The sequence below is a fragment of the Spermophilus citellus genome (genome assembly GCF_964194105.1).
Source record: "Spermophilus citellus genome assembly, chromosome: 9".
NCBI classification, from domain to species: Eukaryota; Metazoa; Chordata; class Mammalia; order Rodentia; family Sciuridae; genus Spermophilus; species Spermophilus citellus.
The window spans coordinates 29,965,492-29,978,239 of NC_138191.1; the positions used below are offsets into that span (position 1 = coordinate 29,965,492).

General features: G+C 35.1%; 1 protein-coding gene across 1 annotated transcript; it reads right to left on the bottom strand.

Annotated features, from left to right (window-relative positions):
* Window positions 1-367: 367 nt before the first annotated feature.
* Window positions 368-5,110, bottom strand: LOC308657089 (tripartite motif-containing protein 43-like; the record flags this gene model as incomplete). The annotated part of the gene is made up of 6 exons (XM_081308546.1): window positions 368-861; window positions 1,700-1,797; window positions 2,522-2,544; window positions 3,136-3,366; window positions 3,942-4,037; window positions 4,700-5,110. 6 exons carry the CDS (start codon window positions 5,108-5,110, stop codon window positions 368-370), a joined length of 1,353 nt encoding a protein of 450 aa, XP_081164672.1.
* Between the last annotated feature and the right edge of the window lie 7,638 nt (window positions 5,111-12,748).

The window sequence follows — 12,748 nt, forward strand, 5'->3', positions numbered from 1 at the left end:
CCTGTCTTTATATTTAAAAAGAAAGTTATATTCAACAAAATGCCATTTTTATTTTTTCATTGGGTATTAAACCCAGGGGTATTCTACCAAAGAACTACATTCCCAGCCCTTTTTCTTCTTCTTCTTCTTCTTCTTTTTAATTATTTTGAGACAGCCTAAGTTTCCCAGGCTGGCCTCAAACTTGAAGTCCTTCTACATCAGACTCCCAAATTAACCAAATTGTGTGAATTAATAGGCATGTGCCACCATGTCTGGATCAAGTACAAATTACTTAAAAAGCACTAAAGTACAGTATTCTAAACTTCAACTAGGAAGGGCTGCCCAGAATGTAAATTCCCCAGGCATAGAGTTCTTGACTTATCCCTGTTCACTTGTGGCCAGTGTGAACAAAAGGCCTGACTGGGAAATTCAAAGAGCCAGAAGGGTACCGCCATATAAGAGAACTCTTTGTGACATTCACGAAACTCACACTTTCACTCTCAAAATCAACAAACACACCAACCCGGCCCTGAGGCTTCTCTATGTAGTGAGAAAGCATTGGGGAGGTTGTCAAGAGACTATGGTCATCATCTTCCTTCACAAAAAGGAGAAGAAACACGTCTTCGGATTCAGTCACTGTGCCATTCCTTCTTATCCAGGAATCCTTACAGACTCCTACAGCCCAGTCCAAAGGGTCCTTCATATCTAATTCCCAGTACAATTTCCCAGAGTTGAAACTCTCTGTTCCCCATGCAGCAAAATAGTTAATTCCATCAGAATTCAAAGACGAGTCTGGAAGGACGTGCCCAAATCTCAAACTTCTCACATCATCAAATAGCTTGAGGTTATCACTGGACACTGTATTTTCAAAGGATATCTCCACTGTAGAATGAAGAGAATATTCAAATCAAAACCAACTTGTAAATTGCTGTTAGATGAGAAGGTCTACCTGAGTCTTAATGTGGGGAGGATGGGGTGGCAGAAGAAGAGGGGTAATTGTGGCTGAAGTGCATTGCACTCACAGGTTTCTAGAATACTGCAGAAGAAACATTAGTCCGACCACAATGAAAACACTGCTAAATATATGGTCACTGTAATAAAAGGGTGGGCATGTCTACTTCCAGCTTGTTACTTTTCATTTCATCTGAGAAATTGGAGGTCTGCATTCCCATTCAATCCAAAGCAATAATTCCCTGCTATGGTTCCTATTTAGTTCTACCATGGAAATCTAAAAACTGCTTCATCATATACCAACTTGTCTTTTTTTGATGCTTGTGAAATATTGCTCTGTGCATTCAGTTATTTTATGTTTGTTCATACATGCTATTATATTAAATTTAACGCATCTAGTATATTACCTTTAATAAAATACGTATCACACATTCAATTTCTAAGACATTTTAAGGGTAATGTTTAAATAACCTTCATCACTCAGTGCACTTAATTTAAAATGGGAACATATTGAACTAATTTATAATTGTCTTATTGATTGAAATGGTTTTGTATGTATAGCCCAAATCACATTTATTATTATACCTGTGATCACTTATTTTTTTCCTTATTTAATCATGGTGATCAGATTGCTAAATATAATTATAAATACCAATTGGCAGACCATTCCCTTTGGGTAAATTAAAGGTTAACAAATGGAAAGTTTTCCCATAGAAAATCATTATTGAAAGTCATTACACTATGCTCCCATCACTGGGCTGACACTCACCTTGGAAACACTTGAGCCTGTCTATCAGTCCAGTGATGGTCTGGGCAGGAAGTGCTGGCTTTATAGGCTGAGGCAAGTGCAGCTGCACTGATTCACTCCTGAAAGTAGGAAGAGGACATGAATCTTCTGGTGACAAAAATGACATCACAGTTTTTAAGGAACTAAACAACAATTCTGCTGAAAATATTTCTTGAAACCCTTTTCTCATGAATGTACCTCTGTGAACATGAGAAGGGACTGTCTCTAGGAATCTTTCTTACTTAATTTGCAAGTTAACAACCCATTTCTCAGAGGTACCCATGTTTCTCATTAGCTAACTAGGAAAAACTGCCCCATGCACCTCAATGTTTCTGATTTACAATGTCAAATCATACATGGTTGCATTTATCTTTTTTTTTTAAGAAAGAGAGAGAGAGAGAGAGAGAGAGAGAGAGAGAGAGAGAGAGAGAGAGAGAATTTTTTTAATATTTATTTTTTTAGTTTTTGGCGTACACAGCATTTTTGTTTTGTATGTGGTGCTGAGGATAGAACCCGGGCCGCACGCATGCCAGGCGAGCGCGCTACCGCTTGAGCCACATCCCCAGCCCCACATGGTTGCTTTTATGAACGTCAACATTCAGCCCAGGATGACATATATCCCTCAACCAACAGGGGAAATAGAGGCTGACTTCTCATAAAGGGGAACAGGAAATCATATTCAAACAAACACATGAACACACAGTTGATTACTCTCTACATAAACTATGCCTTCACTTTGTTAGAAACTTAAACAATTTCATAGCTCTCAATGATATCCCAGTTTACTCTAAAGTCAAAACTTACCTGGTAAATAGATCTCCCAAGTCCTGCAAAGAAAACAAAAACAAACAAAAAAAGCTTATTTTTTTAAGAAATTGAATAGTATTTTGTCATGTAGTATCAAATATCATCACATCAATGCTTCTTATGAATTCATTTTCATCTCTCAGAACAGTACCAGTAAGGCATATTTAAAGATTCTGAATTTGTGATTAAATCAGAATCCAGAGGGTCTAAAATGTGTGAGAATGAAGGATATCAGTAATACACAGTGTTTACTGTCCCCAATTCCATAACTTTTAAACAGAAGAAAGAGAACATAAGGTTTTCCAAGATGTCTGCATATTATCAAATGGCAGGCATAAAATGAAATCTTCATGAATAAATTGTTATTTTTCTGGATCTTAGAGAAGCAACAGACAACAGAAAAAATTTAAAAAAAATTCTAAGCTACTCACAAAGTTTCATAAATCTTGCTTATTTATAGTCAGGATAGAAGGTAAACATCAAGTAGATTATATCCAAAGAGGAAAGAACCCCATAATTGATGCAGGAAATATAAAAACTAGCAAATAATGTGGTCAAAATTGAGAACCCCAAATCATATAAAATACTTTCATGCACAACTCAGTTCTTACCTGGAGCAGCTCCACATATGGTTTATGGGACATTTTCACCAGTTCCTCATATATTTCTCTTAGGTCTTTCTTCTTTTGAACCATATTGGCTTCACTTTTTTTGAGTTCCTCTAAAATTCTTTTGCTTTCCTTTCTAAGAATGTCTAGATGTCGATTTTCCTCCTCATGAAGAACTGGATGTAGTTTCCTGTACTCAGCCCTGATCAGCTCTTCCCTGAGATACACATAGTACTGTAGGGATAGATTGTCTAGATCACAATTCCAGTATGATTTTATCCTCCTCCACCTAAACCTCTCTCTTTGACCATTGTCTTTTTACCAGTATGTTACATATGCCATAATTTTATATTCATCCACATTTCAGAAATTAGAAATTCACTCTTCTTTTATCTTCATTCTTTCCCTAGTTTTTATAACAAGGGCAAGGAACCAAACCCGTCCTTCCCTCCAACCACTTTTATCTGCTTCATGAATGCCTGAAATATCTTAAGAAAAGGTTTTGATTGACAATTTATCCTTCAAATATAAATTTCCATATGCAAGCAATTAGAATTTATAGCTGTCACATAAATAACTATATGCAATATTCTGATCTCTGGTTAGAAAATTAATTTTCATCCCCAACCTCCCTATGACACTGCCTAGTCATTTGTTTGATCAACAAGGTCAAATTTTACCTTTAGGACTCAAAGCCACCAGAAATGATGTACCTAATATCCTTACACCATGATGCTATAGTGAAAAATAGATGGATTTCTAGTATGTCTGTTTCAAGCTGAGTCTCAAGGAAATAGACTCATACTTACGGTCCATGGACTGATTATTTTCTTCTCTTCATTTATATTTCTTTGATTTACTTGGATCTTTTCCCGTAATGATCTTATTTGCTTTAGGAGCTTCTCCTGTAAAAGAAATATAAACTCAAACAATAGAGAAGCAAGCACATTTGGTTTCAATCTCACAATGATAGAGAATAAAAAAATAAGAGATAAGTACTTTAGTGAGAAAAAAATCATATTGCTTTCCTTTTGCTATTGATGATTGTGAATTTTAGGAGATTTCAGACTGCAAAAGTGCATAATGTAGCCATGTGCCTAGGGATAGTGATAAAGATAAATAGTTTTTAGATAGTGTGGCAATTGGCTTCAGAATTTTGTTTTCTGATGCTCTACCCTGCTAATTCCCCAAAGCCTTTTATCTTATTTATTCCCTAGTGTTAGTAAATATTCATGCTGTATAGAAATGTATTGCATTTGTCATTTTGGTAGCCAGTAACTCTTTTCAAAATGAGCAGTTTCTAATGCCTTACCCATGAAAATTAAAATTAAGGTGACCAACTACTTTATCACTACCTCTGTGGAATCAAGCTCCACAAAGGCAGGCATGCTTGCATATTTTATTTATTGCTTACATCTTTGGTTCTTAGCTTGTTCCTTGATGCTTATAAAATTACCTAGCATACAGAAAAGAGTAGGGCAATCATCATCATCCAGATCCTCAGCTCTTTTGAAATCTCTTAGCTCTGCTGCTCAGCCTTCACAGTGTTCTCACTGGTGTCACTTACCTGGTATTCCTCAGCAGCCCTTTCCACTGAAGGGTGGTTGTGAGCCCTGTGCTCCTGAGGGTTGCAGCAGAGCCAACAGAGCAGGTTCTTGTTCTCCTCACAGAAGATCTTCTTTGTCTGCTGGTGGGTCACACATATATTTTTCTCAGAGTTCAGGAATTGCCTGAGATGAGCCTGCCTTGCCATAGATGTAAGATTCTTCAGAAGAATATTGTTTTTGACATCTCCCTGCTGTGACGGCTCCCTGCACACAGGGCAACAGGCAAGAATTTGGGCTTGTCCCCAGGGAAGGAAGAAACAGGGCCAACAAAAGCTGTGTCCACAGCCTATGGTGACTGGGTATATAAGGTACTTCAGGCAGACAGAGCAAGTGAGTTCTTTCTGGAACACTTGTGGTATTTCTGAATCCATTATTCTGAGGGGAGAAAACCATAAGGATTTAATCATCTACCCTTAAAGAGATAAAGACCTGAACCAATTTTTACTCATATTCTTATTGAATAGCACACTATTGCCTAGGGAATAATAAACTTGCTTTTGTACATGACAAAACAGAACAAACTGAGTAAATAAAGAATGCAAATAAATCAAATATTTAAGTGAGTAGCTCTCTATACAAGTCTGAACTATTATCAAGCACCTTTCTTACTGTGAAAATATGTGATTATTTTAATCTGCTCCAGAAAACAAAGACTTCTTTACAGTTTTTATTTAGCTGAAAATCTGGGTTCTCATTTCTACTATACTTGAACTTCTAAGAATGGAAGAGATAAAATATTCCTAAAAATATTTTTAGATCTGCAGGTAAAAAATTATACATTATCTGAGAACTAGTTTCAGAGTGCTTATAAAGTATGTAGGAGCACTGGGCATGGTAGCACACACCTGAGACAGAAGCAGTGCAAGTTCCTCACCAGCCTCAGCAAAAGCAAGACTCTAAGCAACTCAGTGAGACCCTGTCTCTAAATAGAATCCAAAATAGAAATGGGGATGTGGCTCAGTGGTCCAGTGCCTCCGAATTCAGTCTCCAGTACAATCAATCAATCAATCAATCAATAGAAATAAAAAGAAGAGAAAAAAGTTTAAACTATGAAATTACATTTGATTTTGTTTGGGAAAGTAGTAGCTACAGCTCATGTGGCAATTGCATACATACCTTAAGAATTACTCTATGGTTTCAGCAGTTCTTGCTGCAGAATTGAAAATATGAATTAAGCTTCAGGATCAGGCACTCAAGGTGTGGAGGAGGTCGATTTTGATGTCATTCAGCCAGGTGAGCTTCAAACTCTACTCTGGAGAAGAATGAGCTGGTCTCCTGGAGTGCACTTTTATTGAGTCCCTGAAGACCACACCCACTTCTTCCTTGATTGCATTCAGGGTGTTTCCAATCAGTGTTACATAATTAGTGTAGGTGATTAGATTAGCATGGTCGATTAGATTAGTGTGAGTGGTTTGGATGTGTGGGTAATTAGTTTTCAGGTAGAAAATTTTGATGTAATCCCTTCTCTAATCTTCATAAACAAACATTTAGAGTCTTGCCCACAGTTACTGACTTAAAAAATTGAATCCCCAAATTCAGATTATATCTAAAGATTTTCAGTTGTGTTCTTTTATTTTTCACCTTTAAGAACAGAAAGAGGGTGACATCATATGTGATTATTTTAGTATGTGTTTTTGAACATTCATAACCATTTTTCTTTCTGACTTTTGCTTTAGTTTTATTCTCCCATGAGGAGAGGGATTTTGTTTAGAAATTTTGTTTTCCTCACCAGCTGAGGTGGCCCACACTTATAATCCCAATTCCTGAGGCTGAGGCAAGAGTATCAGAAGTCCAAACCCAGCCTCTGCAATACAGAAAAGAAACACAGAAAGAAATACAGAAAGACTCTATCTCTGATTAAAATATTTAAAAGGGCTGAAGATATGGTTCAGTGGTAAAGTGTCCCTGAGTTCCATTTCTGTTTTTAAAAAAAGATATAGAAAGATAAGAAAGAAAGAAAGAAAGAAAGAAAGAAAGAAAGAAAGAAAGAAAGAAAGAAAAAAGAAAGAGAGAGAGAGAGAAAGAGAGAAAGAGAGAGAGAGAGAGAAAGAGAGAAAGAAATAGAGAAAGAAAGATAGTTTTGTTTTTATTTTTCTCACAGCAATCTAATGCTTTCCCAAAAGATACCCAGGACTCTTCCTTGGGGCTGCTTCTTAACTAATGCCACATACACAGCATAAGGTGCAAGAGCAAAGATGGCCACATTCCCTACACCCCATCCTGTGTGGCAGTGAAAATTAGTCACCCTGAAGCCTCTATTGATTCTTTCTAGCTTTGGTAGACTTTCCTGGAATCTCCCTTTTACACAGATTAGTATCAAAGATGATTTTGTCCAATAGATACTAATTATGATTTTAAGATGTAAAAACAATGAGACTTCAAAAAATAACACATTGGATGGTATGGTATGAAAGCATGAGTTTTGGTTTATAATACTAGAATCCTGGGCTATAAAGAAAAATGTATAGAAGTCACCGCCCTGAGATTTCCTCTGCTACAAAGGCATTAGGCTGTCAAGTAGGCCCTATTTCTTCCTCAGATTATCAGAGTGATAGATGAGGGAAGCACCTCATTTCCAGGGACCTCAAATGTTCACATTTGCTAAATTTCTTCCCCAAAGAAGAAATCAAGTAGATACAACCTCTCAGACTCTGAATTATAGACGGAGTGGCTATATAGTACTATGGTTGAAATGTGGATTTTCTCCAACAAATCTCAAGTTGAAATATTATTCCATAGAGCAGTAGTATTTTGAGATGAGGTCTTTAAGTCATTAAAAAGAAGTATTGCCTTTCTCCTTGGACTGAGCCTGAATGAAGGAGTAAATTCTGGGCCCTTGGAAAATGAGTCATTTTTGAGAAGGTGGGTTGTTATGAAGGGTGTCACACATGTGTTCAGACTTTCTTCACTGGACAATTTCTCCTACTGCTTCTCTGGTATGAGCAGATTCAGCATGAAACCCTCACCAACAATTCAGGCATCATAACCTAGAACTTACCTGTCTTCAGAACTGTGAGATAAATGAATATTTTCTTTATAATTTACCCAGATTCAGGTATTATATTAAAAGAACAGAAAATGGACCAACACAGAAAAGAAAGAGACACATTCTCTTACATTGAATTTTACCTTTATTAAATCAAAAATTATCTATTGCTTCATTTTGTTACATTTCATAAATAAAACCAGAAAATATGTCCTACTTCATGTATCATAGGTGATTATTTTCCCAAAATAAATAAATTAAAAATGCATAAATTTTAAAACTTTATGTGATTTTAATATTATCACCACCATTAATAACAGATTAAGTAGGTTTTTACAAAATTTGAGGTAACCTAAACTTAAAAAGATATATTCTGTTTGACATGCTTCATAAGACCCAAGGGAGAGGGCTTCTTTAGATATTGAATTTTCCATAGTATTAGCGGCACAGTCCTTATGTATGTCTGGTCAGCAGTGACTACAGCAGAAAAAAGCTTTGATATGGGGAGAGAAAGAATAGGAAGAAACACTGTATATCAAAAAACTTTGTGAAACATTAGTAGAGATCACAGTTCTACCTTCACAATCTAGGAATACTCTTATTCAGCCAATGGCCTTTGTACTTATTGAAATACAAGTGGGGAGTTGGTAAACAGAGTGTAATGGGAACCCTCCTTAACACATCCAAAGAGGAAGAGCCCTTCACCTCATCCATCTTGTCATCTTTGTTCCCTTTCCAATAATCATTGCAGACTCCATAAGCCCAGTTCGAAGAGTCTCCCACTACCATCTGCCAGTAATATCTGCCCGTGGTAAAAGTCTGAATACCCTAGGCAAGAAAGCATTCTGATGTTGGAGTGATCCAGGAGGCATCTTGAAGATCACATCCAACATTCACACTTCTCAACTCTCAATACAGGAAGATGTGGCAGTTGAATCTTTCAGACACAGAGTAAGAAAAAAACTGTACACCTGTATGTAAACAGAATAAGAAGTTAAAGTTCTAAGAAAAGTCATTCTGTGAAGAACTGACGTTACTGGAAACTGTGAAGTTATAGCAGCCATGATGATTTTGTGGGCATAAAGAGTTAATCTGCAGAACAAATAATTTTTTATTTATTTGTTATTTATTTATTTATTTATTTATTTATTATTTATTTCATTATTTATTTGCCACAGATATGGAAAATTGTTGCAAATGTGAAAAATTAAATACTGAGTCAAATATAAGATCAATATCTTTGAATTTAATTTTATTTCAAAATAGCTACAGAAATTATGCCCTTAACTCTCTTCAGGCATCAAAAATAATAGTATCAAAATAAAATTCCCATTTCTAAGAAATGATGTCATTAATTTGAACGATGTGGAGATTTCCTCTCTTTTCACCTTCTCTATACAACTGGATAAAACAATTTATACATTTTAGAAAGAGTAATTTAAAATTTATTTATGCAAAACTCCTCATTATCCCTGATTCTTGTGCATTCTCTGCACTGCCCTGCACTTTTGAGATTTAACATGTAGCTTTTTATATTGAGCAAAACAAAATTGACGTTTTTTATTATTTCTTCTTGGTGATAAACCCAGTTTCTTCTCTTACTTTTTATACATCAATTCAAAAATTTATGTTATATAAATTAAATATACCCTTGGTAAAAACAACATAAAATCCTAGTAAACTATTTACCTCTGAAAGCTTCTCTCAACAATTAATATTTATACAGGAGTAAGGTGGCCCATGCCTGTTATCTCAGATATTTGAAAGACTGAGACAAGCAGTTCAAGGCCAGCTTGCACAAATTATTGAGAACTTGTTTTGAAAAAACTGGGCTTTGCTCATTTGGCTCAGTGGTGGGGTGCTTGCCCAATATGTTGGCGGCCCCTGGTTAAAATGACGGTATTAATTTTTTTTCAGTATTGAACATATTAAGCAACTGCATCATTTTGTTTGTAAAATTGAATGATGAAGCTTAAATCTGAGGACATGAGATGGGAGGGAAAGGGAGAGAAAAGGGAAATTGCATGGAAATGAAGGGAGACCCTCATTGCTATACAAAAATGCATATAAGAGGTTGTGAGGGGAATGGGAAAATAAACAAGGAGAGAAATGAATTGCAGTAGATGGGGTAGAGAGAGAAGATGGGAGGGGAGGGGAGGGGGGATAGTAGGGGATAGGAAAGGTAGCAGAATACAACAATTACTAATAGGGCATTATGTAAAATTGTGGATGTGTAACCGACGTGATTCTGCAATCTGCATTTGGGGTAAAATTGGGGGTTCATAACCCACTTCAATCTAATGTATGAAATATGATATGTCAAGAGCTTTGTAATGTTGTGAACAACCAATAAAAAAAATAAAAATAAAAAGACAAAAAAAAGTTTAGATCCATTTGTTAAAAATTTCAATTTTTTACATCACTTGTTTTATATATACCTACATAAATATGAACCTGGGTTATTTTTAAGTTTTTTATCTTTCACTTTTTTATGCTGTAAGTCTGACTATAGAGGTGTATCAAAGATTTGCATTCATTATTTATTGGTTTCTGAAAATTATTTATTAAAAATATTTTTACAAAAGAAAACAGTACCCATATGGTCCTAACAACAAATAATAGATTATAAGAATACTGCCAATGGACTAACCCTTACCTCAGAAGCATTTGAGCCTGTCAATGAGTCTTGTGATTGGCCCTGATCTGAGTTCTGGATTCACACATTGGGCTACACACAGGTGCATTAATTCATTTTGCAAGAAGAAAGATGCAGTTAACATATGTACAGTCACAAAATTATGACTTTTCTTGGTAAGACACAAGATAAGGATTCTTGCAACATACAGAAAAATAAATAAGAAAAATAAATAAATATGTTCTAAGTGTTTAAGAGCAAAATTCAATTCCACATGTGCGGTGGAATGAAAAGAATTACCATTCATGATAATATACACCATTATGTAAAGGTTTTTAAAAATATTGTTTACTCATACTCTTTTGGAGAACAACATATTTAATAATAAAATATTTATTGTTCAGAAAAATAAATTTTTATTTCTTGTATTAAGACTTAAAATAAGGTCTCACAAATGGTAGGCATGCTTTCTCACACTGAACAAATACCCAGTCTTTTTTTTAAGTTTTTATTTATTTATTTTAAAATTTTGAGAACAGATCTCACTAAGTTGCCAAGGCTGAACTTGAACTTATAATCCCTTCATATCAGACTTCCAAGTCACTGGAATTACAGGTGTGTACCACCATGCCTGGTGTAAAGAAGATTAAAAAATCCAGATGCTGTTGCAAATGCCTGTAATAAACAGCAACTCACGAGGATGAGGCAGAAGGTTTACAAGTTCAAGACCAGCCTTAGGATTTAGTAAGGTCTTAAGTAACTTAGTGAGCTCCTGTCTCTAAATAAAAAATTTAAAAATGATGTGATGTGGCTCATTGGGTATGTTGTCCAGTAACAATCCCCCCAAATTAAGTTTAAAAAGAATTCTTAATAATAAAAGATAAAACATGATGAATGAAAATTAAAATTATTAAAATATGAAGATTTTTCTGAGAGAAAAAACTTCAAAGTCACTGAAGTTTTAATTTAAAATATTTGTTTAAAAAGCATTTTTCTGCCCTCAGAAAAGGAAAATGAAGCTTAATAATGCCATAGAGATTGTTAACTCTTTTTCTACTCTTCTTCTCTTAGAACACAAGCCCCAGATTTCTGTGCCACACAGGTGCTGAAAAATATCAGGGGCAAACCTACAGAACCCCCAAAACAAAGAAATGGAATTGTTATCATTCAGGGATGTAGCCATTAATTTGACTGAAGAGGAGTTGGAATGCCTTTAGCTTGATCAGAAAAAAAAAATTATATAGAAATGTCATGTTAGAGAATTATAGAAATTTGGCCTTCCTGGTCATGACTCCTAGTCATATCCAAGAATATTTAACAGAAAAGAGCATAGAACATATATTTCACAAAGTGATAAGTGAAAAATATAGAAATTGTTGTCTTGACTATTTACAACAAAAGAAAATATGGAAAGCTACAGGTGAGAGTAAACACCAGAAATCATATAAAATAATCAGGCCTTGTTTAGCACCAAAGAAATTATACTGGAGAGAAGCCCCACAAATATAAACAATGTGGCAAAGCCTTTAGTTAAAAAAAAAAAAAAAAAAAAAGCTTATTTACCACAGAAGAACCCACACAGGAGAGGTTCCCTACCGATGGGCAGAATGTGATAAAGTTTTTAAAGAAAAATCTATCTTTTTTTTTTTTTTTAGAAAAGAACAGAACATTTATTGTAAAGCAAGTCTGTGTGTACTGAAAAATGAATTGCTATTCCAAAAGCAAAGGTGATATACACTGGCATACTTCTGACTTGATCTAAATTTATTATTAAGAAAGTAAAAAAAAAAAAATTGATCAACTCTTTCCTAGAGAAGGAGACTCACCACCACTGCTATAAAAATCCACTTCATTAATCCAGGGGCAGCAGGCATTTCCCTGGTAGATTCTTTTTGGCATTTCCTCAGTTAAAATAGTAATGTCTATTAAAAATGAAAGCAAGATTCCTTTCTATGACTATGTAATTTAAAGTCATAATAGATTTCTAAACTGATTTTTCTGTACATTTTTAAGGCATAACATGGAGACTTGTTAAATTTTTGTTGGTATTTAAAGCAAGAGGTCACACCAATTAGATTTCAACTCTGCCCTCTTACTAATTATCTACATAGATTTGGACATATAATTTGGCCTCTCTTAGTCTCAATTTACCTAACTCCCAAGTTAGGAGACTGAGTTAGATTATTTGAAAGCTTCTTTGGCCCTCTAACTCTCTGAAATTTGAGAATGTATTAAGCCTTCTTCTTCTTCTCGGGCCTCACACATGCTAAACAGGCCCTCTACTGCAGAGCTATGCTGCCAGCTCGGTATTCAGCCTTTTTATATTTTTGTGTGATTCTTTATTTCCACTCACTGATGTTAGAAAATATTCATGTTTGACTACAGTTT